Here is a 27,592-nt window from a genome sequence, read left to right as displayed (position 1 = left end):
ATTTTAAAGCGATGTGTGTAGCCATTTTCACTTTCACACAATTTATACAGCATGATGCCGTATCTTGCCCTCTTGTTAGGCAAGTACTGTCGAAAATGCAGCCTTCCTTTGAAGTTCACTAGGGATTCGTAAACAACAATATGTTTATCAGGGGTATATATTTCTGCAAACATAGAATTGAAATGGGTGATTATGGGCCTTAATTTATACAATCTATCAAAATTGGGATCATCTTGGGGTGGGCATCTGGTATTATCATTGTAGTGTATAAATTTCATTATGGCTTCAAATCTCATTCTAGACATGGCTGCATGATCCATTGGATTGTGGTAAAATACGTCTGTACTCCAGTATGCTCTTATAGATGTTTTTTTTTACCAGGCCCATACTTAATACAATGCCCCAAGAAGTACGCATCTCCCCAGCGTCGGTAGGGGTCCATTTCGGGGCCTAAAATGTTGTAGGATTCATGGCAATAAATTGGTTTGCGTACAAATTGGTTTGCACAACCATCAATGAAATTGAATTATCAGTAAAGAAAAGCTTGAAAAAATCAACTTCTCTAAACCCAATCGTATTAACATGTGTACCTGCATCAGCAGTAAAGTTGGGTACCTGGGCCACATAGTTATCTGGGGGTACCCAAATAGGTGCACTTGATTGGGTTAATAACTGATCATGAACCCTTTGGCACCTTCTTGAGGGTTTATCGGATTCATTTGAAGATGATGATGCAATAAATTTCATGTCACCTTCACTTGCAGACTCAGTGTCTGAACAAATCATGGCGTACACCTGCTCGGCAGTAAACCGCCTACCATGCGCCATATTTGAATTTTAGTAAACGACGTAACAGTCCAGTAACTGTAGAAGATGAAACAGTATTTTTATTTCAAATGGTACTGAAATATTTTTTAATATTTAAATCTAATTTGCTCCCAAAAATATATAGGAGCAGGAATGGGCTCACTGGGTCAGTGACTGTCACCACCAGACATCTGAGAAGCTCTGACAGACGTCCTTCAGAACCTCCTCCTTGAGGTTCCTTTTGTTTTGCTTTCATTTTCTCATCTGGTTAGTCTCTCTCAGCTGTCATGTAACTATTGTCATGCACTGATTGCATCCCTTTAAATCCCTTCCCATACTGCATCACTTTGCGGTTTATACAACTTCCTGGAGTATATGCATGCTGGATGCTACTACTGAGTCTTCTACAGATAAGTTTTGTTTATTCATTTGTATTATCCTGTTTGATGGATCCCAGGAGACCCTGACTCCCTCCGTATCAAGTGTAGGGAGCCGGTGGTCGTGTCCCCTCACTATTATAGGGTGTTCAGGGGTAATTCAGTCGAGGTACGAGGATATGCGATCTTCTACCATTGAGAATTTTGCATAGGCTGAGCAGTTTAGGGAGAGAGCCAGGTCTGTTGCAGGGCTATCCCTTTGGTTCCTTAGTTTTGGATCCAGTCAGCCGAATCTTCCTTTTGTGTCTTCTAGTTTGCTGTACACCGTCCGTGACAGTGACTGGTGCTGGTGGTCAGTGTTGATCGCAGAAAAAAGCCCACTAAGAATATGTATTGCTTGGTGCAACTCTGGCAATAGGTCTGTGTGTACCCAAAAAAATAAAATAAAAACTGTAAATAAAAAAGATTTTATATAGGAGTGGGTTAGGGTTAACTGGGTCAGTGACTGATGGCAGTTAGCCAATGTGGATGTCAATGGGAAGGAGGGCCAGGGGGGAGGCCCTCTAGAAAATATTTAGTTCTGGGTGCGACTCTGATAGGGGTGCTGGGCGTACCTACTAAAATAACACCAACTGTTTCAGTGACTGGCGGCCGTTGGCCTGTGCGGATGTCGATTGGGGGGGATATGTAGTGCTTTGTGTGACTGTCACGGCGGACAGGATACAAGATACACAGAATATCAACAAACAAGTGTCTAGGCAAGAAGCTGGGGATAAAGGTGACCTCCTGACAAATCCCTACCAGCTCTCCCTAGACTTCTATGCACATGTTCAGACCCTGAAGGTAGGAATAAACGTGTCCTCGTGCCTAGGCTGAAGATTCCCTAGAATCCCTAAGATGGTGAAAGGGGGAAAGAGGCAGCCTGCTCCCTCGGACCTGGAGGGGACAGGCGTCTCTCTAACAGCCTAGACAGACAACCACAAGATAAACAAAAAACCTAATTATCTTTACTGAGCAGGAACAGCAAATCCTTCCTTCCTTCCTCTGAGCCAGACAGAAGCTATAACCCACACAGGACACTGGGCACAGGGCGTAATTTAAACTCAAAACCAACGACCCCACCCAGTGCACCTGAAGGGAGGCGGATATAGCTCAACTCCAAAACAAAAGGCTACACACGTGAGCAGGGCATGACAGCGACTGGGTGTACGGGTCTCAATGGGTCAGGGCCGCTAACAAAATTATAAAACTAAACGGCACTAAATGGGGAAAAAAAATATCTGCTCTGAAAGAAAAAATATGGGAGCGGGATGGGGTTCACTGGAAAGTAATGGGAGGTGGATGAGGTGTGTATAGTGATTGTGCAACTTTGACAGGAGCTCTGAGTGACAATAACCCTCTCTGATCAACTCTCTGAGAGAACTGAGGTGATCAGAGGGGGTGAAGTCACCTACCCAGACTCCTGTCCCCTGATTGGCCAACCTAGGACCATCTTGATTGGTCCTGGGTTGGCAAACTGTGACTGGTAGCTAATCATATCTCTGTCACCACCTACATGGCGACAGGTTCGCATCTACATGGTATGGCTGTCAGAGCGTTCTGACAGCAGCGATCCTCGATGCCTTCCTGCTCTGATCGGTGCATTGGAGGGACCGATCAGAGCACACCTGCTCTGCAATATACTTCGGGTGGCTGTCGGAGCCCCGCTGCAGTCTCCGTTACAGCCCACCCCCTCAAGACGTGCGCTTCTAAGAAAAATAGCGCTGATTGGTCCATGAGACTTCACGGACCAATCACAGCGATCGCCGACCTGGGTGTGCTCTCACAGCTACCAGGCCGGCTAGCTGTGATACTTAGCGGTCCGTGACAGCTATCATCAGAGCGCTGCCACCATATAGTAAAATATGGTGACAGTTTCTAGCCATGACGCGTATACACATCATGTAGCGCAAAATAGCTGTGTTTTATGACGTGTATACTCGTCAACGAGCGTTAAGGGGTTAATACAGAATGCTAAATAAAATGGCCATTGAGGGGTTAAAAATAATAAAATAAAAAAACACCTCATCCACTTGATCGCGCAGCCGGTATCCTCTTCTTTCTTCTTTCTGCAGGACCTGCAAAAGGACCTGCAATGACGTCGCCTATCTTTATTCAGCAGGACCTGCAATGACGTCACCTCGCATACCACGTGGTAAACGCGGTGATGTCATCGCAGGTCCTGAAGAAAGAAGAGGATATCGGCTGCGCGATCAAGTGGGTGAGGTGTGTTTTTTTTAAAATTATTTTTAACCGCTCAATGGCCATTTTATTTAGCATTCTGTCTTAAGAATGCTATTATTTTCCGTTATAACCATGTTATAATGGAAAATAATTAAATCACCCGAACTTCAGTGGAAAAGTCCACTTTGCAGTTCGGGTTCGCTCAACCCTACACAGGAGGACAAATTAAAAAGCTGCGCCATCTTCCTCTCTTACTTGTCAGGAGTTATGATCCTGAATGCAGTTTAATATGATCTTCAGATTAATCTCTGTAGGAATGGATTTTACGAGGAGACATGAAGTACAGAGAGGAGGTGGGGATGTGGGTAATGAGCAGCAGCACTTGTTTACAGTCTCCATTACCACAGCCCCACATTACCACAGTCTGTCCTGTCCATCTTCTCCGTATTTCATGTCTCCTCATGAACTCCATTCCCACAAAGATTCAGCTGAAGATGTTATCATCTGAATTCAGGATCATAATCCCTGACAAGCAGAGCAGTGTCGTGAAGTAACCTGTCCTGCTGTGTGATTAGGACAGGTTCTGTGTGTACTAATAGGACAGCGGCCATTTTATTTCTTCTGATGATTGCTCCCCAGACAAAATGAACCATTATAACTAATGAAAGGCATTTGGGAATATATTTATGAAAAAGTGATATTGAAGTATTTTCATTTTCTTAACCACTTCACATCCAGGCTATTTCCCCCTTCCTGACAGAGCCATGTTTTGTAAATCTGACATGTGTCACTTTATGTGGTAATAACTTTAAAACGCTTTTACTTATTCAGGCCACTCTGAGATTGTTTTCTCATCACATATTGTACTTCATGACAGTGGTAAAATTGTGTCCAAAAAATTCCTTTTTAATTATAAAAAAATACCAAATTTACCAAAAATTTGTAAACATTTCCAAATTTCAATTTCTCTACTTTTATAATAGATAGTAATACCTCCAAAAATAATTATTACTTTACATTCCCCATATGTCTAATTCATGTTTTGATCATTTTGGCAATGTCATTTTATTTTTTTGGAACGTTAGAAAGCTTAGAAGTTTAGAAGCAAATCTTGACATTTTTCCGAAAATTTCCAAAACCCCCTTTTTAAGGACTAGTTCAGGTCTGAAGTCACTTTGTGTTGCTTACATAATAGAAACCATCCAAAAATTACCCCATTTTAGAAACTACAGCCCTCAAGGTATTCAAAACTGATTTGACAAATGTTGTTAACCCTTTAGGTGTTCCACAAGAATTAATGGAAAATGGAGATGAAATTTCAGAATTTCTATTTTTGTCATATTTTTTATTTTTTCCAGTAACAAAGCAAGGGTTAACAGCCAAACAAAACTCAATATTTATTGCCCTGATTCTATAGTTTAGATAAACACTCCATATGTGGTCGTAAAACTGCTGTACGGGCACACGGCAGGGCGCAGAAGGAAAGGAGCACCATGTGGTTTTTCGAAGGCAGATTTTGCTGGACTGGTTTTTTGACACCATGTCACATTTGAAGAACCCCAGTAGAAACTCCAAAAAAGTGACCCCATTTTGGAAACTACAGGATAAGGTGGCAGTTTTGTTGCTACTATTTTAGGGTACATATGATTTTTGGTTGCTCTATATTACACTTTTTGTGAGGCAAGGTAACTGTCACGGCCATGGCTATGACCGTGACTCCTGAACCGCATGCGGTTGTCAGCGGTTTAGTTTGGTTGTCAATCACAGGTGAGGGCTCTGGTATTTGCCTCACCTGTGGTTGCCGCTGGCAACAGTATGTATGTGGCAGCATAGCAGTCTGAGCTGTGTCTTGGCAGCTTGCTATGTTGTGCATGCGGTTTCGCGTGATGTGTGTATGTGTGCACTTGGTTTTATGTTATTGTGTGCATTTCCCTTTTAGTTGATGTCTTCCCTTCCCTGGTGTTGGAAGGGTTAACTTCCTTCCTAGTGTGTGTGTGCACTGGGTGTGTCCGAATGTGGGTGTGGCTGCATGGGCTATAAAGCCTCAGTTAAAGAGGACCTTTAACCGATTATTACCCTATGAACTAACTATACAGACATGTAGAGCGGCGCCCGCGGATCTCACTGCACTTACTATTATCCCCGGGCGCTGCTCCGTTCTCCGGTTATAGCCTCCGGTATCTCCGCTCACTAAGTTATAGTAGGCGGAGATTCCAGTCCCTAAGTTATGGTAGGCGGAGTCTGCCCTTGTTCTGCTCTAGCGCTGGCCAATCGCAGCGCAGAGCTCACAGCCTGGGAGGTTATTTTCTCCCAGGCTGTGAGCTCTGCAATGCGATTGGCCAGCGCTACAGAAGAACAAGGGCAGACTCCGCCTACCATAACTTAGGGAACGGAGATACCGGAGGACATAGCAGGAGAACGGAGCGGCGCCCGGGGATAATAGTAAGTACAGTGAGATCCCCGGGCGCCGCTCTACATGTCTGTATAGTTAGTTCATAGGGTAATAATCGGTGAAAGGTCCTCTTTAAGACATGATGTCTGAGGGGTACTCCAGCCTTGTTGTAAGCTGGAGGAACTCTCCTGGTCACATTTCCATCTGCCAGTGTGGGCCACCCTTGTGGTCATAAATTGTGATTCTCTATGTTTATGAGGTTGTGTGTTTACTTCATGTATGGTGTTTGGTAGATGTTTGTTTGGTCGTTTCTTATTGCAGCATATGGTTTCCTGGTTTCCTGTGATGTGTGTGGTGTGCTCTGTCTTTGGTGTTTGTGGACAGCAGCACTTGGGTTCCAGGTTGTGTGTCTGTGGCAGGTAAGTGTGGTACTAGGCTCACTTACCTGTCACTGCGATATGTCTTTTTATGTTTCCTTGTCTGTGTTGCTTGGCCACTTTAGACTCCTGTTCCTCCGTGTCCAGGAGGAACGGGTTGTCTACCCAGCTCCTAGTTTAGGGCCATCTTGAGGGCTAGCAGGGACTTCAAGGTTCCGGAGCATGAGCCCTCCTACCATCAAGGTCGGCTCATGTAGCTAGGAGTCAGGGTCAGGTTAGGGATGCGATTAGGAGGTCACCTGCTCCCTAATCCTGTTGTCCTGGTCGAGCAGCGACCACTCCATCTGCTGATACCGCACGGCTGAGGGTTTTCCCCATCCTCAGCCGTGACAGTAACAATAAATAGCTGTTTTGGCACCGTTTTTATTTTTTGTTATTTACAATGTTCATCTGACGGGTTAGATTATGTGCTATTTTTATAGAGCAGGTTGTTACGGATGCGACAATACCAAATATGGCAATTTTTTTTTGCTGGTTTCAGTTTTATATAATAAAGCATTTTTGAAAAAAATATTTTTTTTAGTGTCTCCACATTCTGAAAGCCATAGTTTGTTTGTTTGTTTTTTTTGGGAGTAGAGGCAAAAAATTTTTGGTATAAGATGATGGTTTGATTGGTACTATTTTTAAATGGCTTTTTTGAAACACTTTTTATTTTATTTTTTTAAGTTGGGATATTTTTATACAGCAAGTTCTTTCGGACACGGCGATACCTAATATTTATACTTTTTTTTATGTATTTAAGTTTTACACAATAATATCATTTTTTTAACAAAAAAATCATTTTAGTGTCCCTATAGTCTGAGAGCTATAGTTTTTTTTATTTTCTGGGCGATTGTCCTAGGTACGGTATAATTTTTGCGGGATGAGATGACGGTTTGATTATCACTATTTTGGGGTGCTTATGACTTTTTGATCACTTGCTATTACACTTTTTGTGATGTAAGGTGACAAAAAATGGCAGTTTATATTTTTAATTTTTTACGGTGTTCACCTGAGGGGTTAGGTCGCGGACGTGGCGATACCTAATACATCTACTTTTTTATTTACTTAAGTTTTACACAATAACAGCATTTATTTAAACCAAGAAAAATGATATTTTAGTACCTCCATATTCTGAGAGCCATAGTTTTTTTTATTTTTTGCAGCGATTGTCTTAGGTAGGGGCTCATTTTTTGCAAGATGAGGTGACCGTTTGATTGGTACAATTTTGGGGGCATACACCTTTTTGATCACTTGGTGTTGCACTTTTAGTGATGTAAGGTGACAAAAACAGTGGGGGTTTTTAGCACAGTTTTTATTTTATTTTTTTGACGGTGGTCACCTGAGGGGTTAGGTCATGTGATATTTTTATAGAGCCGGTCACTACGGATGTGGCAATACCTAATATGTATACTTTTTTTTATTTATTTAAGTTTTACATAATAATATCATTTTTGAAAAAAAAAATCATGTTTTAGTGTCTCCATAGTCTGAGAAATGTTTTTATTTTTTGGGCGATTGTCTTAGGTAGGGTATCATTTTTAGCGGGATGAGATGACAGTTTTATTGGCACTATTTTGGGGTGCACATGACTTTTTGATCGCTTGCTATTACACTTTTTGTGATGTAAGGTGACAAAAATTGCTTTTTTGTGGCACTGTTTCTATATATATATTTTTTTTTTACAGCATTCACCTGAGGGGTACGGTCATGTGATATTTTTATGGAGCTGGTTGCTTTGGACTTGGCGATACCTAATATGTCTACTTTTTTATTTTATTTCACTTTAACACAATAATAGCATTTTGAAACAAAAAATGATGTTTTAATGTCTCCATATTCGGAGAACTATAGTTTTTTTTTTTTGAGCGATTTTCTTATGTAGGGGCTAATTTTTTGCCGAATGAGGTGACTGTTTTACTGGTACCATTTTGTGGGACATACGCCTTTCTGATCACTTGGTGTTGCACTTTTTGTGATGCAAGGTGACCAAATATGTCTATTTTATTTATTTTTTTCTATTTTTAATATTTGTTTTAATTACTTAATTGGGGAATTTTTTTTTTTTTTACATGTGAAGCCTTGTAAAGGGACAGGAAGCGCTTCTTGATCTGTATACACAGCGCTCGTTGAGCGCTCTGTATACAGCGATCTAGAAGGCAGGGACATACAGGAACGGTCGCTGCCTTCTCTCTTGGGTGTCCTGCTGTCACTGACAGTGAACCCCCCGCTCAGCAGCTGCACGATTAGCGTGCAGCTGCCATCTCTGAAAGGACATTCCAGAACGTCCATCTAGAGATAAACCGACCGCCCAAGGACGTTTATAGTCAATGGGCGGTCGGGAAGTGGTTAAACAAAGGTTGGAGATACGTCAGAAGAAGTGGATACCAGCACAGAATATCCATAAGAAGGAGAAGCATTTTAGACTGCTGAAAATTATATCCGGAAGGTACATCTGGATATCGAGTACCACAGGACTGGTGTGGAAGTCCGGACTCAAAAGCCAGGACGTCTTGCATGACAATAAGCCCCACGGAAAATCGAGGGAGGTCTGCAAAATAGGGTCTGTAGAATCCGGGTATATATGACATCTGGCTAACAAGCAACAGGAAAACCCATAGAAAACTCTACCCAATGTGTACGGGATTTCAACATAGGGAAAAAACTTGGTGATCTGGAAGGAATCAACTGGGCAGAAGGCAGAGAACCTGAGTAGACACCCCCTTGTGGACGAGAAAATAAATAAAATTATTGAATATGGTCACTCATCAAGACAGAGATGGCCAAGGGAGATGAACAGGCACAACGAAAACCAATCCTAGGTTTAAACTGAAAAACCATAGGCAAATGTGGAGTAGTCTGAGAGGGAAAAAAAACTGTATCCTCAGGGATCAATAGCATCCCAGCCATGCCACAGAGAGGAATGTCGCATAAGAGTGTAGCCAAACCAACCTCCGTCACTGGACAAAAGGAAGACTGTGAGTGATGTTGGATCCAGGACTGGTCTTAGACAGCCTGAGGTAACGGAGCAGAGACAGGGCAACCGCCCAAGATACATTCCGTGCTAGAGAGCACATACACTTGCCAGGAATACACTCTTCGATGCAGATCCAAAAGGTAAGGACCGCAGCGTACACCTCTGCTATAAAATAAACGCTCCATAAGGAGACGGTAACCTGGTAGATAGATACCCCCTGAGGCATAGAGGCTTTATCGTGAGTCCTCTAATGAGAGATTCTGTGTGATACACCACAGAGAAACTGCCCGTATCAGGCAGACCCAACAGTAGGCTAAAATAAAAATACCTTGGTGATAGATAGAAGCAATGCCGATGCCAGAAACATCAGAAGCAAGTAGAAACGTCAGAGACCACCTACCATCATATTGTAGCAACTGTTCCTGAAGGGTGAATGTGGTCATCAGAGGAATGCACAAAGTGGCCAGAGATGGGAGAAACACTCCGCCAGAAGAGAGTGTGATGCCGATGCCCATCGTCACAAAAGTACCAGAGAAAAACTCATCATTTAGAAAAATAGTGCCAGTGCAGACATTGCAGAGCAGTAAGACGCCAACCTCATGAATATGGATACTGTCCAGGTATACAGAAACAGTATCTAGGGGTGGACTCGTCTTGCAGAGGGGCATAAAGTAGAAAGGGTGTTGCGTGCCAGCAACGAATCATCAATTAGCAGTGACAAGTGAACCTGTGTGAAGTTGGCACCCAATGTTCGCAAAAGATGAAAATAAATACACCATTCGTTTGTGCTGCGTTTGTGCTGGTTCGGTTCCTGAGATATTGCGCGTTAGATTTTTATGAAGCCCCGCCCACTTTCCATATCATGTTCTTAAATTTCAAAAAGAAATACACCATTCGTTTGTGCTGCGTTTGTGCTGGTTTGTGCTGCAAAAATGAACATTTGCGCCACTTTGGTTTCCGAAATATTGTGTGCTTGATTTGCTGAAACCCCACCAATTTTCCACCCCATGTTCTTAAATTTCAAAAAGAAATACACCATTCGTTTGTGCTGGTTTGTGTCGCAAAAATTAGCGTTTGTGCCGGTTCGGTTCCTGAGATATTGCGCGTTACATTTTTATGAAGCCCTGCCCACTTTCCTCTTTTTATTTTATATTTTATGAGGCTGATGGAGAGGCACAGACAGGGGGCTGATGGAGAGGCACTGGGGGGACGCTGGTCAGAGGCACTGGGGGCTGATGGAGAGGCACTGGGGGCTGGTGGAGAGGCACTGGGGGCTGGTGGAGAGGCACTGGGGGCTGATGAAGAGGCACTGGGGGCTGGTGGAGAGGCACTGGGGGCTCGTGGAGAGGCACTGGGGGCTCGTGGAGAGGCACTGGGGGCTGATGGAGAGGCACTGGGGGCTGATGGAGAGGCACTGGCGGCTGGTGAGAGACACTGGGGGCTGGTGAGAGGCTACTGGGGGCTGATGGAGAGGCTACTGGGGTTTGCTATAAGGCTACTGGGGGTTGCTATGAGGCTACGGGGGGCTGCTATAAGGCTACTGGGGGCTGCTATAAGGCTACTGGGGGCTGCTATGAGGCTACTGGGGGCTGCTATGAGGCATGGGGCTCTTATCTGAGGTCTGATTGGGGGTCATTCATATTGGGGTCTGACCTGAGGTGTGATCTGAGGTCTTATTGGGGTCTTATTAACATTGGGGATCTTATTGGGGCTGTTAGCTGAGGTCTGATTAACATTGGGGGTCTGATTGGTGGCTTGACCTGAGGTGTAATGAAATTTTTTTTTTTTCCGAAGCAGCTTGGAGAAAAAAGGCCTCACAGTCTCCCACACTCCTTTTGCCCGGCCAAGCCAGCCAGCACCCCTGAGGCCAAGCCTGTTAGCACACCTGAGGCCAAGCCTGTCAGCACCCCTGAGGCCAAGCCTGTCAGCACCCCTGAGGCCAAGCCTGTCAGCACCCCTGAGGCCAAGCCTGTCAGCACCCCTGAGGCCAAGCCTGTCAGCACCCCTGAGGCCAAGCCTGCCAGCACCCCTGAGGCCAAGCCTGCCAGCCCCACGGATGCCAAGCCTGCCAGCCCCCCTGAGGCAAAGCCTGCCAGCACCCCTGAGTCTTCAGAACTGTAAGTAAATTATATATAAGGGGAGCTTATAATATGAAAGAGACAAATTACGCCTGAACAGACATATAGCGCAAATTCTAGTTTTTGTTTAAGTTTTGTTTTGATCACAACATGTACATTTGGCTCAGTCCTTAAGGGGTTAAAACACAGTCACTAAAGGGTGGCAAACAGAATCACAAACCATATGTAATTAAGGACACAACTTCTGGAATAAAAGGGAATAATGACAGAATATTTCCGTCATGTGTCCTTAAGAGGTTAAAATAATATTTTTATATACAGTGCTGCCCATAATTATTCATACCCCTGGAAAATTTTGACTTAAAGTTACTTTTATTCAACAAGCAAGTAATTTTTTTGACGGGAAATGACATAGATCTCTCCCAAAAGATAATAAGATGATGTACAAGAGGCATTATTGTGGGAAAAAAACATTTCTCAGCTTTTATTTACATTTGTGCAAAAAGTGTCCAGTCAAAAATTATTCATACCCTTCTCAATAATCAATAGAAAAGCCTTTATTGGCTATTACAGCAATCAAACGCTTCCTATAATTGCAGACCAGCTTTTTGCAGGTCTCCACAGGTATTTTTGCCCATTCATCTTTAGCAATGAGCTCCAAATCTTTCAGGTTGGAGGGTCTTCTTGCCATCACCCTGATCTTTAGCTCCCTCCACAGATTCTCAATTGGATTCAAGTCTGGACTCTGGCTGGGCCACTCCAAAACGTTAATGTTGTTGTCTGCTAACCATTTCTTCACCACTTTTGCGGTGTGTTTTGGGTCATTGTCATGCTGAAATGTCCACTGGTGCCCAAGCCAAGTTTCTCTGCAGACTGCCTGATGTTGTCGTTGAGAATCCTCATGTATTGCTCTTTTTTCATGGTGCCGTTTACTGTGATTAGGTCCCTGGTCCATTGGCTGAACCCCCCCCCCCCCCCAAAGCATTAGGTTCCCACCACCATGTTTGACAGTGGGGATGGGGTTCTTTGGGTTGAAGGCTTCTCCTTTTTTACACCAAATGAAGGAAACATCATTGTGACCAAACAATTCAATTTTTGTTTCATCTGACCATAACACATAAGACCAGAAGTCTTCTTCTTTGTCCAGATGAGCTTTTGCAAAGGCCAAGCGAGCTTTTGTGTGCCTTATCTGGAGAAATGGCGTCCTCCTTGGTCTGCATTCTGCAGTGTCCGTTGGATTGTCTGCCTTGAGACATTGCCACCAGCAGAGCCCAGATTCACCAGGATGGCCTTGGTGGTGATCCTTGGATTATTTTTCGACTCTTTAACTATCCTCCTGGCCAGCACAGGTGTCACTTTTGGCTTCCGACCACGTTCTCTGAGATTTTCCACAGTGCGGAACATCTTGTATTTTTTGTTCAATTGTAAATAAAAGCTGAGAAATGTTTTTTTTTTCCACAATGCCTCTTGTACATCGTCTTTTTATCTTTTGGGAGACACCTATGTCATTTCCCGTCAAAAAATTACTTGCTGGTTGAATAAAAGTAACTTTAAGACAAAATTTGCCAGATGTATGAATAATTATGGGCAGCACTGTAAGTATATCCCACTCCTGAGGGGTTAATGCGGTAGTAGCCACCAGCTCTTGCAAATACTCCACCTGTGGAAAGCCACAGTATCCAATGTTGATGCAAGTACTTCACTTGTTAGTCTGATTACTTGCGGAAAGAGGTAATGTGACAGGATGTACGGTATGCAGTGGTAGTGCAATTACTCCGCCTGTAGAAGGAAGGTAATATGACAGGATGTACAGCAACCAGTGGTAGTGCGTGACTGGGAGTGAGGAGGTAGCCATGCACCACCTGTAGAAGGGGTTAAAGCTGTAGTACTCACTATGTTCAGTGCCGGATAGCACCACGGTTAACTTTATATTTTTTTTAAATAATCATCCAAGCGAAATCTGAAGCCCCAGCCTCAACTTGGTGAAGAGGCAGGAAGGGGTTACATTTTAATTTTTTATTTAATTTTTAATTATTCATGGCGTTAAACCCTAGACAAGGAAGGGGTTAATTTATTTAATTTTAGAAATTATTGCTGATCAGGGGCAGAGGTCAGCAGGCTCCTAGAGGAGAGGAACGTCTGGGTGAGTAAATTTCATGACTGGGGACGGTCCCCTCCCCCCCATACACCGGCATGGAAGTTGGGGCCTAGTAGTAGCAAGCCAACCAGAAGAACTTCCGTCCGAAAGACATGGGACGGGAATACTCTATGCCCGGTAGTGAGAAGCAGCAGCCAGCCCAGGAGGGGATGTGACCGCTGGGAAATGGTACCGGCAGGCCCGGGAGGGAAGGAAGTGGAGGGGCGCAAGCACTAGGTGAAATAAAGAGGAGAAAACACAGGCCAGGAGGGGAATGAAGGATGAGAGGAATGGAGGGGGGAGGTGTTCACCATACCTACCCCATCTTCATCCTCTTCTCTTCACCCCTCCTTGGGGTACCAGTAGGGTCACCTCTTCAGCCGCTAGCACCGAGGTGGTAGGGAGGCTGGAGTGGAGGGGGGACTGCAGAAATGCAGGTGATCCCATTGTTGGCGGGATGCAGGGGAGCTGGGCTGCCCTGGTCCACTTGGGGGTGGTTGTGCGGTGAAGGGAACTGACACCGGCCTTCCTCCCCGGCAAAACAGAGAGGTAAGGTGCCTAAAGGAGAAAAAGGTAAAATAAACTAAAATAATAGATAAAAATGGCGGATAGGTGCCCTGCAAATCAGGAAGGTCTGCCTCTTACAGACACTAAGCTAAAACTGACTAGCTCGGTAGGGGTATAACTGGGCTAACACTTTTTTGCTTAGTGTCGCCTCCTAGTGCCAGCAGCTATACCCATGGTCTCCTGTGTCTCCTAATGATACGAGCGAGAAAATTATTTTTCAGCTGCGCAGTGTCTGTGAAACAGGAATGACACACGGACAGCAAAAAACTGACAAACCGATCCTTCACCGAGGCATCTTTTCATTGACCATCATAGACCACCTTTTCATGGATATGAGCACGGACACAGACGTGTGAATGAGGCTTAATACTGCCGTCTATTACCGCATAAACTAGTAAACGCTCGGTCACCGGGTAATTGGAATCTGTCAACAGAAATAAAACTCATGGGTCGGTGGCAGATCGTGCTTTGTAATCTTGATCTGCTGCCAGCAAACGATGATTCAGTGATGTTACATAGCGAGCTTTCCAGACATCACCAGTCCCTTCATCAGGCGTCCTACAAGGATGTATGAGGAAACAATAAGAACAGAGACATGGGGGGGGATGAAGGGACATTTAAAAAAACAACAGAATATCAAAGATCTTGTGAATTATCTGACAGATAAGGGGTGTGAAAGTTTTATGGTCTCTAAATTGATGTTATCTCAGAGACCTGGTGCCCCCACTATGTCCATTCATTCCCCCATGTCTCTGTTCTTATTGGATATATAGTGCTGTTTCTTCATATATTCTTGTAGTACACCTGATGAAGGGATTGGTAATGTCTGGAAAGATCACTATGTAACATCATTACTTCTATTTTTGTTAGCCATTAAAAGGTATCAAACCTGCAAGACTCTGATTTAGTTTCTCTTAATGAGAGCACTGAACCAAAGGGGAGATCTACAAAACACACAAGATTGTAGACATCCCATGTTCAGGAGATTATTTCACTGACTGGTCTGATGTCAGGAGGAAACCTCACAATACAACCTCACTAATGCTGGGGGCGCTGTTTTCTCTTCTAGTCTGATGGGCAATGGATTATCTGAAGATGAGAAGGAAGCCCTAAGAAAACTGGAAAAGCAGAAACCAAATATGGAGATATATTACTGAACAGAGAAGAAGCCGGATTCATCTCAGTGATGAGCAGATAACAGGACTTTGGTGATGAAGAAGTCTTCAGAGGTTTGATATTAGAAGCGTCTCCTGGTGCATTATGGGTAATATCAGTGATCTACAGAAGATAAGGAAATGTCTAATATTATAATAAAGATGATACCAGAAATGTTCTTCTCCAGCTAATTATATGTCCAGTAACTAAATCCTTTCATAATGAGCCCAAATCCAGGCCTATGGGATGTAGCAGCGTCTCCTGAAGGTCATGTAGGTTGTCAGCAGTATAATACTGGTTGTCACACCGGAGGAGGCCGCACATTGCACACGGTGTAAATAACAAATCACACAAACTGTTATTTCAGTTTCTATTTTATCTTTTACTTGATGCGACTCCCGGACAAACCAGTGTTCACATCATCTGTCTCCCGATCACCAGGACCAATAGAAGTGACATGGCGGTGTGCAGTATTTTTCTGTACATACACAGTGCGAGTGCTGTGTAAAATGACAAAAAGAAGACAAAGGGTATAAAATGGTCCTAAATGGACTCCACTTGAGAGGACGCCCAGCTGACAGCCTACATATGAACTACAGTATGAATAAAAACACGATACGGGGAATCTCCCCCTTACCAGCTCAATCAGAGAACCACAATACCCACAAGGCTGTCGGCGTGTCACCGTGGGTAGAGACTTGAATCCAAGTGAGAAAAAAAAGAAAAAAACAGCACTGCCGTATTCCAAACTGGTCACTTTATTGGAAGAAAAACACTCAAGCAATAAAAAACATAACCTTCTTGACGCGTTTCGGGCACCCAGGCCCTTTGTAAAAAGAATGGCATGATCATGAAAAACTGGAGTTAAAATACATGTTAGGCCTCATGCACACGACCGTTCCGTTTTTTGCGGTCTGCAATTTGCGTATCCGCAAAACACTAAAGCCGCCCGTGTGCCTTCTGCAATCTGCGGAACAGAACAGGCGGCCCATTGTAGAAATGCCTATTCTTGTCCGCAAAACGGACAAGAATAGGACATGTTATTTTATTTTTTTGCGGGGCCACGGAACGGAGCAACGGATGCGGACAGCACACGGAGTGCTGTCCGCATCTTTTGCGGCCCCATTGAAGTGAAAAACTGAGGCTCGGATGCGGACCAGAATAATGGTCGTGTGCATGAGGCATTAGAAAAGAGATTAACCTCCCAAGAGAAGCAACGTCATCAACAGGTGGGAGTAAACCTGGTGTTAGCTCCAGGGTGACAGGCATCTGTGGATGGAATGTGCTACAACAATTCATCAGCACAAGTGAATAGGACACTGTTCAGACACACACAGGATGTGCAATATCAACACCATGGAAAAGATACTAGAAATAAAGATGGTAAATTAATATATGTATCATTTCCAACATCAATGATAATAAATAACATTCTGTCTCCTATTTAAACCTGTTGGAAATCTAGTCTCAGGCATAAAAATCCAAAAGGTTTCCCTTGCCAATAACTTTTTCCTGTGATCGCCCCCTCTGTATGGTTTAAATACCCTTCAATTCCACAGAAGGTGAAAAAAGATAAATCACCCCCGTGAACATCCTGCAGTGTCGAGAAACCGCAGAGGCATTCAATGCCTTCTCATTGTTTGCATCGGATAAATGTTTCCGAATCCTGGTTTTTAAGGTATTAGTAGTGCATCCCACGTACTGCAGTCTACAAGAGGTGCAGCAGATGAGGTACACAACGGATTTCGTAGTGCGGGATACTGCAGGGTGCAGGGTGGCCATCGGGTCCCCGTGCTGCTGTAACGGAGACCCAATGGCAGGGAAGGCAGCCGATGCCGTGATAGCCTGTGAGATTCGGCCCCCTGGAAAGGCAGGAAGCTGTAAGTGTATTACAGTGTGCAATACACTTACAGCCAATGCATTAGAGAAGTATTGTAATGCATTGTAAAGGGGGTCAGACCCCCAAAAGTTGAAGTCCCAGAGTGGGATAAAAAATAAAGTGAAAAAAGAAGTTAAAAAAAAGTTTTTCCCAAAAAAATTGTAAAGTTTCAACAAAAATAAATAAATAAAAGCATCCTTTTCCCAAAATAAAGTAAATTATTATTTTTTTAAATAGGGAAAAAAAAGTAGAAATATTAGGTATCGCCGCGTCCTTAATGACCGGCTCTATAAAAATATCACATGAACTAACCCCTCAGGTGAACACCGAAAAAATAAAAACTGTGCTAAAAAAACATTTTCTTGTCACCTTACATCACTAAAAGTGCAACACCAAGCGATCAAAAAGGTGTAGGCCCCCCAACGTAGTGCCAATCTAACAGTCACCTCATCCCGCAAAAAATGAGCCCCTACCTAAGACAATGGCCCAAAAAAGAAAAAAACTATGGCTCTCAATATGGAGACACTAAGGCTACTTACACACTTGCTGCAGAGAGATCCAGCAGGCAGTTCTGTCGCCAGAACTGCCTGCCGGCTACGGCAAAATGTATGCCAACTGATGGCATTTGTAAGACTGTTCAGGATCCTGATCAGTCTTAAAAATGGCCGATCAGTCAGAAAAATGCATTGAAATGACGAATCCGTCCTTCCGATGTCATCCGGAAAAACTGATCCGGCATTTACTTTTTCACCTTTTTTTCGGTCTGTGCATACATTCCTATGGAAAAAAATGCCGTATTCAGGCAAGACTTCAGTTTTTTTTTCCGGAGATAAAACCGTAACATGCTGCGGTTTTATCTTTGGCCTGATCAGTCAAAAAGACTAAACTGAAGACATCCTGATGCATCCTGAACGGAATGCTCTCCATTTAGAATGCATGGGGATAAAACTAATCAGTTTTTTTTTCGATATAGAGCCCCTAGGACGGAACTCTATGCCGGAAAAGAAAAACACAAGTGTGAAAGTACCCTTAAACATGAATTTTTTTGTTTCAAAAATGTCCGTAACAACCTGCTGTATAAAAATACCACATGACCTAACCAAAAATAAAAACTGTCAAAAAAGCCATTTCACTAAGTCGCCTTACATCACAAAAAGTGTAATAGCAAGCGATCAAAAAGTCATATGCACCCCAAAATAGTGCCAATCAAACCGTCATCTCATCCCGCAAAAATTATACCCTACCTAAGACAGTTGCCCAAAAAATAAAAGAACTTTGGCTCTCAGACTATAGAGACACTATACTTTTATTGTGTAAAACTTAAATAAATAAAAAAAAGGTATACATATTAGGTATTTCCACGTCCGTAGCGACCTGATCTATAAAAATATCACATGAACTAACCCCAAATACCTGCAGTTATCCACATTATGGCCAGTGCTGGAGAGCATTCACTTGTTTGCTGGACGTGCCCTCCCCATACATAGGCTGGCACATCAGGTGTGGAACGCAGCGAGGCTTCACCAGTACAAGGATTGGGTGGATGCCATTCCATTATGGGACAACCCAATGTTTCCTCATATGCAAAACCACGAGGGGGCGGAAATTTGGAAGGAGTAGAGAATGCTCACGCTAAAAGATTTTTATGATGTTCATTCACACAAATACAGGGAAAATCTGGACTCCCGCGCATTCACTTCTATAGATATCTACAGGTGCGCCACGCTCTTCACGCACAGTTTTGAGATGGTAGACGGGCTATTTCTAAGTACCCCCTGACAGGAGTTCTCACCACACAAGGACCAAAGGGTATTAGATCTATTCTATATACCCATTTATTGAGCAACCACATGGCTTTAAATCAGCTGAAGGTTGAATCTAAATGGAGGGAAAATGTCTCTTTTACCTGCGGAGGAATGGCAGGAAGCATTAGAATCACCACTATATGTCTCACCCTCTGCCAACAACAGGCTAATACAATTATTTATTCTACATAGACCCCCACTAGACTATACAAGATGGGTAAACTATCGCACACTAGGTGCCACAGATGCGCACAGATAAATGACTTCTGGCATATGATCTGGGACTGTAACTACATCAAGTCCTATTGGCAGGAGGTCACTAATATGCTATCTACTCTGCTTTCTAGTCCGGTTCCCCATGACCCTAAAGCACGTTTGCTAGGAATTCTGGAGGAAGATATATGGACTCACCATAATAGAATATTTTTAAGAGAGACATTGTTCCTGGCAAGGAAAGCCATTGCAATTAGATGGATGGCAGACCGGCCACCCACTGTGAATCAGAGGAGATCTCTGGTTAACCAAATTGTCCCCTATCAAAATGTGGTGTTTAAAAACAGGGGGTGCCCGCAGAAGTTTTGGAAGGTGTGGGGAGCGTGGTGCACATCACCCTTGACAGTTTTCCAATCCAGACATATGCAATCTGTCATAATGAGCCTACAATAATGTATAACACCATGTATGCACAGTTGTAAATATACTTGATCAAGGCTTTATTCACTGTAAACGACATGTAAACATTTATAATCTCTAATGGATGTAACATTGCTTTACCTTATGTGTTTACTCTCCAATAAAACGAGTTAAAAAAAAAAGTTGTATTGAAATCTGTAGCCGGTCTCAGGTCGGAGTCCAGTCATGTGAGATTTTCTATGGGACCAGGGTTTTCACCGTCAGCTTTGATATCATTGCACCTAGGGATACTAACTTTTTAAAAGTCCAAGGAGGGACAATAGTAGAGGCCAATAGCCTGTTGTGGCAAACTTTTTAACACTAAGCAACATCTGACTCCTTGCACTGCGTGTAGTGGGCGCTTACCGCTCACACAGGAATCGCTCCCGGCGGCTGGTTCATTAGTCAGCGCGCCGGGAGTGCAGGTGGAAAGCTTGCTGACACCGCCGGCCACGCTGGTCCGTGAGCTTATACATAGTGCACAAGTCCATCATATTTTATAAAAAGGGGGAATGTATATTTACTTGATAAACACATAAGGCTCCTGTCTCCACCAGGATGTGGTGAGCAGGGCAGGCAGAGGCCGCAGCTCCCGCACAGCCCGTCTCTCCTATGCTGATAGAAGATGGATGTCCGAGAGCACTGCTAAGGGACATTTCAGCCCCAGTTTTTTACCCCAAATAAAGTATATTAGAAAAATGTGCCCTGACACTGTCCCTACACATTAGCAAAAAAAAAAAAAAAAAAACGAATTGGTAGTTACTCTTTAAAGTCCCCTCCAAAGATAACTTGTCAACCTGTAAGAAGGAAAGGCTTAATTCTCATGAAGAGACTTTTACAGTCCTAATTTGTCTGGGATCCATAGATGTTAATGAATCTCAACTCTTGTCCCTTCTTGTCCCTAAGATTAAACACCTCTCCATTTCTAACTCGATTATACTTCAGCATTTGAACGGTGCAGTAAAAAGAACCGCCACTCCGCTATACGGCTCGGCCACAAGAGACCAGTAGGAGGACCCTCGTCGAAATTCCCTCCTGGCTTTTTTACTTCTGCCAAAAGTCTAGTCTCCTGCAAAAACTAAATACCACACATGATAGGGTTAGATACAGATGTGCTGGGTGATGCAGACTGTCTCCTGGTGAGGGAAGCTCCTGTGGACTGTCACTGTCATCCAGCGTCTCACAAGGAAGAGGCGTGGCTACTGCATATGTAACATCCTGAAGTATGTCACTAAACTTCTTCCACCCTGCTTCATAATGTTAGGTGTAAATGGGTATTTCCACCTTAGGTAATCTAACCGTGCATTGCCAATGTATGCATTTCTATGCCTGTTTTATATATATGCTGTAGTTCTCAATGTACACCAGCAGGTGGCAGCAGTATGCAGCAGGTCAGAGTTAGCTTCAAGGCTGGAATAGACCATTCCAGGCTAGCTCCCCCCTTCCTGAGGAGGAGTGGAATGTTCCCACATCCTACTTCAGGGGGAGGAAGGAAAGTTCTAGTCAGTGTGTGAGCCACCCCCCTGTTGGGGTAGGCTGTGTTAGTAGGAGCTCCCAGAAACAGTGATCCCAACCTAGGATCCAAGCCTCGGCTGAGGCCCAAGATCAACCTTCCCAGCCTGAGTCCCCTACCTCAGCTGGTGGACAAGGAAAGCAGCTCTTCACAGACATATAGATCTCCAGGAAGACAACACCATTCCCTGCGAGAAGTTCTGTAAGTACAGATCCAAAGAGAAGATAAGTACCTCATCAGCTAGTCAGACCCATATCAAGCAGACTAAAGACAGAGCAGAAGATAGATACCTGCCAGATTCTACTAGGTGTATGTACAAGATGCAGAATAGATATAAATTCCTGCCACATATTGCCAATACCTGCTGGGATCCTAGACTATTGCTGTACCTGTATGGATCAAAGCTGCATACCACCAAGTAAAGACAAGTTGGACCCTATTATTTGTGTGGATTTCCATCATTCCTCAATTACTCCTATTAACCACACTCCATTTATTGCATGTGAGCTAGGATACAGGAGTCCAGCCGTACCACAGGTAGGAGACACCGTTGACACTACCATATCTGCTACACAGAGACATTATCCCCCTCTGGCATTCCTCACCTGGTACGTGAGCTTATTACACCTTAAAGGGCCCTGCTACAGTACCTGCGCAAGCTGCAATTGGCGTCACAAACTATTACACATATATACTGACCCACTGCATAGCATTCCCACTGACCCAGTGTCCCGCTCATTGCATTAAGTGGCGTCACTGCGAACAGGATCGGATTGAATTGTGTGTCCATCCCTAACTACAGAACCGGATCCAAGAGATCGTGAAGATTGTGCAAAAATCGCTGAAAATTTACTCTTACTTGTATTGTTGTGCCAAGAAAGCGCTAGACTTTCAGTGGCGTCGGTGGATAGCCTGACCGATTGTACTTGAGATGTCACCTGAAGTGTCATTTCATGTAGGATCTACACTTAGGTTTATTGATGTGATGCGTTTTTGTGTGTGTCAAACAAAGGTTTCAGTTTATGGAAAGATTTGTTTGAGGAAAAATTGTCGCTTCTGTGCAAAATGGAATACTGTCCAGCGTCTATTAGCAGGCCCAGAACACAAAAGCCTTCTTATCTGTTTCTGATGGTATGGCCATATAAACCCCAAGAGTACCCCTCTTTACCCTACGTCGCAACTTGGGGGAAAGAAGCGGCCACTGACGGAGCTATGCCTTTTCTGGTTTTTGCTTTTTGGCCACTGCAATGCAGGTGCAGATCATTTTATCATCTGCAACTCACCACCTATCATGAGATACCATACCCTTTATGGATTTTTGTAGCTGGCAGAATGAGAATGCGCCTGTTGTCCAATCAAAGTTCTGTGCTATTATGGAATGTACTTAGCACCTCTGCAATTGCTCTACCTGCTCCAGGAATCCAAAAGCAGGTTCTAACGCAGAATTTCATTGTAGCTATAAATAATAGTGCTCAGAGACTAGAATACATCCATGCTGACTTCTGTGGCTGCAATCCTAACCCTTCGCAGCATTTCTTATCCATTGAAATGACAGCTCTGTTTAACTGCAAAACAAAATGGCTGCCTCCATAAAATCAATATGGCAGCCTCCGTGAAAATTTCAATAGATGGAACACTGAGCGTGTCACAATGGAACCCTTCAGCATCTATGGATGATGACATCACAATGGACCCTTGCTGTTTTCCTTCCTGGCAGCAGTCATGATCCTTCATTCTTCAGTCAGGTGTGTATCCATGCACATCAACAGGTATGGGTGCCAATCAACAGGTAATGGTGCGTTTTCGTGTGTGTCAAACAAAGGTGTCAGTTTATGGAAAGATTTGTTTGAGGAAAAAATGGCGCTTCTGTGCAAAATGGAATACTGTCCAGCGTCTATTAGCAGGCCCAGAACACAAAAGCCTTCTTATCTGTTTCTGACGGTATGGCCATATAAACTCCAAAAGTACCCCTCTTTAAACTCTGTCGCAACTTGGGGGAAAGGAGCGACCACATATTCTCGAAGAAATAACTCAGGTTCAAAATAAATTCACTTCATGTAGCTAAATCCAAGGGTTTTAATGGAGTCGAAAATAACTCAATGACAGCCGGTGATAGGGTAGAGAGCGTTTTACGTCCCACCACCCCGCATCAGATGGATTAAACATTAGGTCTCTTGTCAGTCCAACACTGCCTATAAATAAGATTGCCCAAAGATCCATAAAGGTCCTCTGCCAAAGCAGAATACATTTTTCTAAACCCTATATCATATCGTATTGTCTGTATAATAAGCTCAACTAAATGATAACACTGTCTCAACTCAACATCTACTCAATCGGTAATAATTCTTCAAACTGATATATTTAGCAATTCACACGTCATGGTGGTCTTCATCTTCATTCTTGACACATAAAATAAACAATCAACATTTTTTCCATCGGTCTTGGATGGCCTTTATCTCATAACAATGTGACATATCACTTCCTGATAGTTCAGTACATCTGAATACTCAACAAACGACAAAAAGGAATAAACAAAAATAGTTTTATTTTTCAAGTTATTTTCAGTACAATAAATACAAATGCTCGTATATATTTTACCTTACAGAAAATAATTCTTATAGATACAGCACCCTCTAGCAGGCCATGAGATGAGCTTCAAGTTAAGAGGTGTACAGCACTAGATAAGCAGGTTCCCAGTGATGGAGGTGGAGCCGAGCGCTCTGCATCTCTGTCCCTGACCTTGTGTCATGGTCGTGGCATTGCTGGAGGTTCCTCCTCATTAGAATCAAACTCCACATTTTCATCTTTTACCCATTTCCCTGTGCCATCTGGAATCCACCCAGAGCTGTGGAGAGAACGTGAGAGCAACTACCACAAGGGGCCCGAACAGGTATCACCAAAGTCCTCACCGGTACCAGGCAGAGAGACGCTTACCTCCTCAGAGACCGATAGTGCTCCATTACTCGCCTTCTCTCAGGGTCGTCATTCGAATCCTCACCTTTCTGAATCTTGTTCTTAGTTTTACTGGTTTTCTGGGATTGAGACTGTCTAAACATACCTGAGAAATAGGGATAACTACTTAATGTACACATACATCTATACCCAGGTTATATCATCATAACCCATATTACTGTATATGTACAAGAGGTATAGCTTATACCAGCTGTAAAAAATATTTTTTTTTATACAGAAGATACCCAGATTATACCAGCATGCTCCATATCACTATCTACAAGAAGATATATAACTTATACCCAGGTTATAGCAGCATGTTCACCTTTGGAGCCGCTCCTTGGATCAGGACTGGAGGTCTCGGCTAGGGTCTTGTGCAGGTCCGGCTGAGTATATACTGAACTGCTGCTCTGTGGAGATGGCGAGGATTGGCGCGGCTCCTCCACCTTGGAACTGCTCGTCCTCCTCATATCTCCTGGCCTGGAATAAACAGGGAGATACAAAGTGGAACTCTGCTTGATGAAGTTGAGTTGTCGGATCTCATCTCTGCTAGATCCAGGAATGACAACCCACAAGAGCCAATAGGGGTAGGAAAGAAAACCTCGCCAGAACACCCTTAAAATGTAACATCCCTCTGGTGCAGCAGCTGTTATATGAGGAAGCCTTCAGCAATGCATTCTGGGTAATCTTCCTGGTCTGTTCCAGCAGCGGAGCTGGGGGCTGAAGGAAAAGGACACGTCATGACATAAGGTGAGAATACCCCTTTAACTCACCAGATACCACAGAATATAACCCCCGGGTGCACTCACCTGTTCCCCGGCCTCTTCTGCCCGGACGTACAACTCGTGCTGTCGCTTCTGGACCTCGTTCCTGTGAGCTGCCTTCTTCCCATAGAATCTCTGCATATCTGGGGGGGCAGGAGGGAGAAAATCATAAACCCACAAGAGTACAAAATGACCCCACGAGAAATAAGGAGGATATCTACTCAGTGACAAAACAAACATACCTGTCACGGTGGGGAGTGGGGGAAACTCCCCACCGTATAATGTCACCATATACTAGGCCATAGGCAGGGAAAAGGGAGCTGGTCACCTCCTAAAGCTTCCCTAAAATAGCCCTAGTCTCCTGGCTGTATGAGCGCCTTCAATGGTAAGGGGACTCATACCCACGAACCTAGAAGTCTAGGAATCCCTGCACCGCCCTCAACATCGTGACAGGGCAGAGACCTCCTGTTCATCCATCACCACGGATGAAAGGCGTCTCCAGCGGCCCAGTAGCTGACAGGGAGAAAGACAATGCACGGACCCTTTTAAAATATACTTTTTATTATTTATCTTTAAAATAAATGCCCCTAATTGGCGTACCTTCTCTCCTTTCCCTGTAACACCCTAACAGTGATAATGTAGGGTAAACAATTAACAAAAATATGATACTGCCACAATAGAGATGATTGTTATGCAATACAATGCCCAACGCGTTTCGCCCACTCAAGGGCTCCTCAGGGGGTCTCGGTTCCAGTAATTAGTGTCTATACAGTGATGTATACAATGACACTTATTGCAGTGTCCAGGTGGATGACATGATCAGTGTATATACACTATTACATTTGTCATCTTAAATACATATTACAGACATCATAATCAGTGATGGTACAACAGACCTCCTCCCAGGGTCGATATGGCAGTGTCATACAGGGGAATTCTGTTCTTTAAAAATCCGCGCTCCTCAGGCCCTTCCGGCCCGTGGAACGCACGCCGCAACCTTACTTCCGGTTGGTGGAACGCAGTCGTCACTTCCGGTTCTACGAATCCCTAGGACGCCGGCCTCTAGCGATTACTAAGAGTAAGTGGAGACGATAACGCTCCTTAAGGGCTATGCGGCAAACAGTTTAACCCCTGATATGCCTCCTACCAGGGGGGAGGGGTCCCCCAGTGACTACTGATGCTAAAATTGTATTTGTCCTTTTAATGATTAGGACATGAGGGAATCTGAAATCTTCAGATACAAATTCATAACAAATCACAATCATGACCCTGGTAACGTCACCTTGTATTCATTGCTTCTCGCACTCATGACCATTTTTTTGAACTGTCAATAATAAACTAAACAAAAGATTTAGGGGCTTTTTTCTCTTTCCTTTTTGTTAGGAAATATTTCTACAGGGAGTGCAGAATTATTAGGCAAGTTGTATTTTTGAGGATTAATTTTATTATTGAACAACAACCATGTTCTCAATGAACCCAAAAAACTCATTAATATCAAAGCTGAATATTTTTGGAAGTAGTTTTTAGTTTGTTTTTAGTTTTAGCTATTTTAGGGGGATATCTGTGTGTGCAGGTGACTATTACTGTGCATAATTATTAGGCAACTTAACAAAAAACAAATATATACCCATTTCAATTATTTATTTTTACCAGTGAAACCAATATAACATCTCAACATTCACAAATATACATTTCTGACATTCAAAAACAAAACAAAAACAAAATCAGTGACCAATATAGCCACCTTTCTTTGCAAGGACACTCAAAAGCCTGCCATCCATGGATTCTGTCAGTGTTTTGATCTGTTCACCATCAACATTGCGTGCAGCAGCAACCACAGCCTCCCAGACACTGTTCAGAGAGGTGTACTGTTTTCCCTCCTTGTAAATCTCACATTTGATGATGGACCACAGGTTCTCAATGGGGTTCAGATCAGGTGAACAAGGAGGCCATGTCATTAGATTTTCTTCTTTTATACCCTTTCTTGCCAGCCACGCTGTGGAGTACTTGGACGCGTGTGATGGAGCATTGTCCTGCATGAAAATCATGTTTTTCTTGAAGGATGCAGACTTCTTCCTGTACCACTGCTTGAAGAAGGTGTCTTCCAGAAACTGGCAGTAGGACTGGGAGTTGAGCTTGACTCCATCCTCAACCCAAAAAGGCCCCACAAGCTCATCTTTGATGATACCAGCCCAAACCAGTACTCCACCTCCACCTTGCTGGCGTCTGAGTCGGACTGGAGCTCTTTGCCCTTTACCAATCCAGCCACGGGCCCATCCATCTGGCCCATCAAGACTCACTCTCATTTCATCAGTCCATAAAACCTTAGAAAAATCAGTCTTGAGATATTACTTGGCCCAGTCTTGACGTTTCAGCTTGTGTGTCTTGTTCAGTGGTGGTCGTCTTTCAGCCTTTCTTACCTTGGCCATGTCTCTGAGTATTGCACACCTTGTGCTTTTGGGCACTCCAGTGATGTTGCAGCTCTGAAATATGGCCAAACTGGTGGCAAGTGGCATCTTGGCAGCTGAACGCTTGACTTTTCTCAGTTCATGGGCAGTTATTTTGCGCCTTGGTTTTTCCACACGCTTCTTGCGACCCTGTTGACTATTTTGAATGAAACGCTTGATTGTTCGATGATCACACTTCAGAAGCTTTGCAATTTTAAGAGTGCTGCATCCCTCTGCAAGATATCTCACTATTTTTGACTTTTCTGAGCCTGTCAAGTCCTTCTTTTGACCCATTTTGCAAAAGGAAAGGAAGTTGCCTAATAATTATGCACACCTGATATAGGGTGTTGATGTCATTAGACCACACCCCTTCTCATTACAGAGATGCACATCACCTAATATGCTTAATTGGTAGTAGGCTTTCGAGCCTA

General features: G+C 43.7%; 2 protein-coding genes across 2 annotated transcripts in view; one reads left to right on the top strand and one right to left on the bottom strand.

Moving 5' to 3' along the window:
- LOC120981623 (NACHT, LRR and PYD domains-containing protein 12-like) overlaps nt 1-15,170 on the top strand; it is an 840,242-nt gene extending 825,072 nt beyond the window's left edge. Inside the window, exon 11 of the mRNA XM_040411192.1 lies at nt 15,044-15,170. Within this exon, the coding sequence (XP_040267126.1) occupies nt 15,044-15,131 (88 nt within the window). The 3' untranslated portion in view covers nt 15,132-15,170. The remainder of the gene's footprint in view (nt 1-15,043) is intronic.
- The window catches only part of LOC120981622 (NACHT, LRR and PYD domains-containing protein 3-like), a 3,400,916-nt gene that overhangs the window by 2,910,647 nt on the left and 462,677 nt on the right, over nt 1-27,592 (bottom strand). The gene's annotated exons all lie outside the window — the stretch shown is intronic.

This window comes from Bufo bufo, chromosome 11, assembly GCF_905171765.1.
Source record: "Bufo bufo chromosome 11, aBufBuf1.1, whole genome shotgun sequence".
Classification (NCBI taxonomy): domain Eukaryota; kingdom Metazoa; phylum Chordata; class Amphibia; order Anura; family Bufonidae; genus Bufo; species Bufo bufo.
The sequence above is the reverse complement of the archived record's forward strand: the minus strand, read 5'-3'. Positions and strand labels throughout refer to the sequence as shown.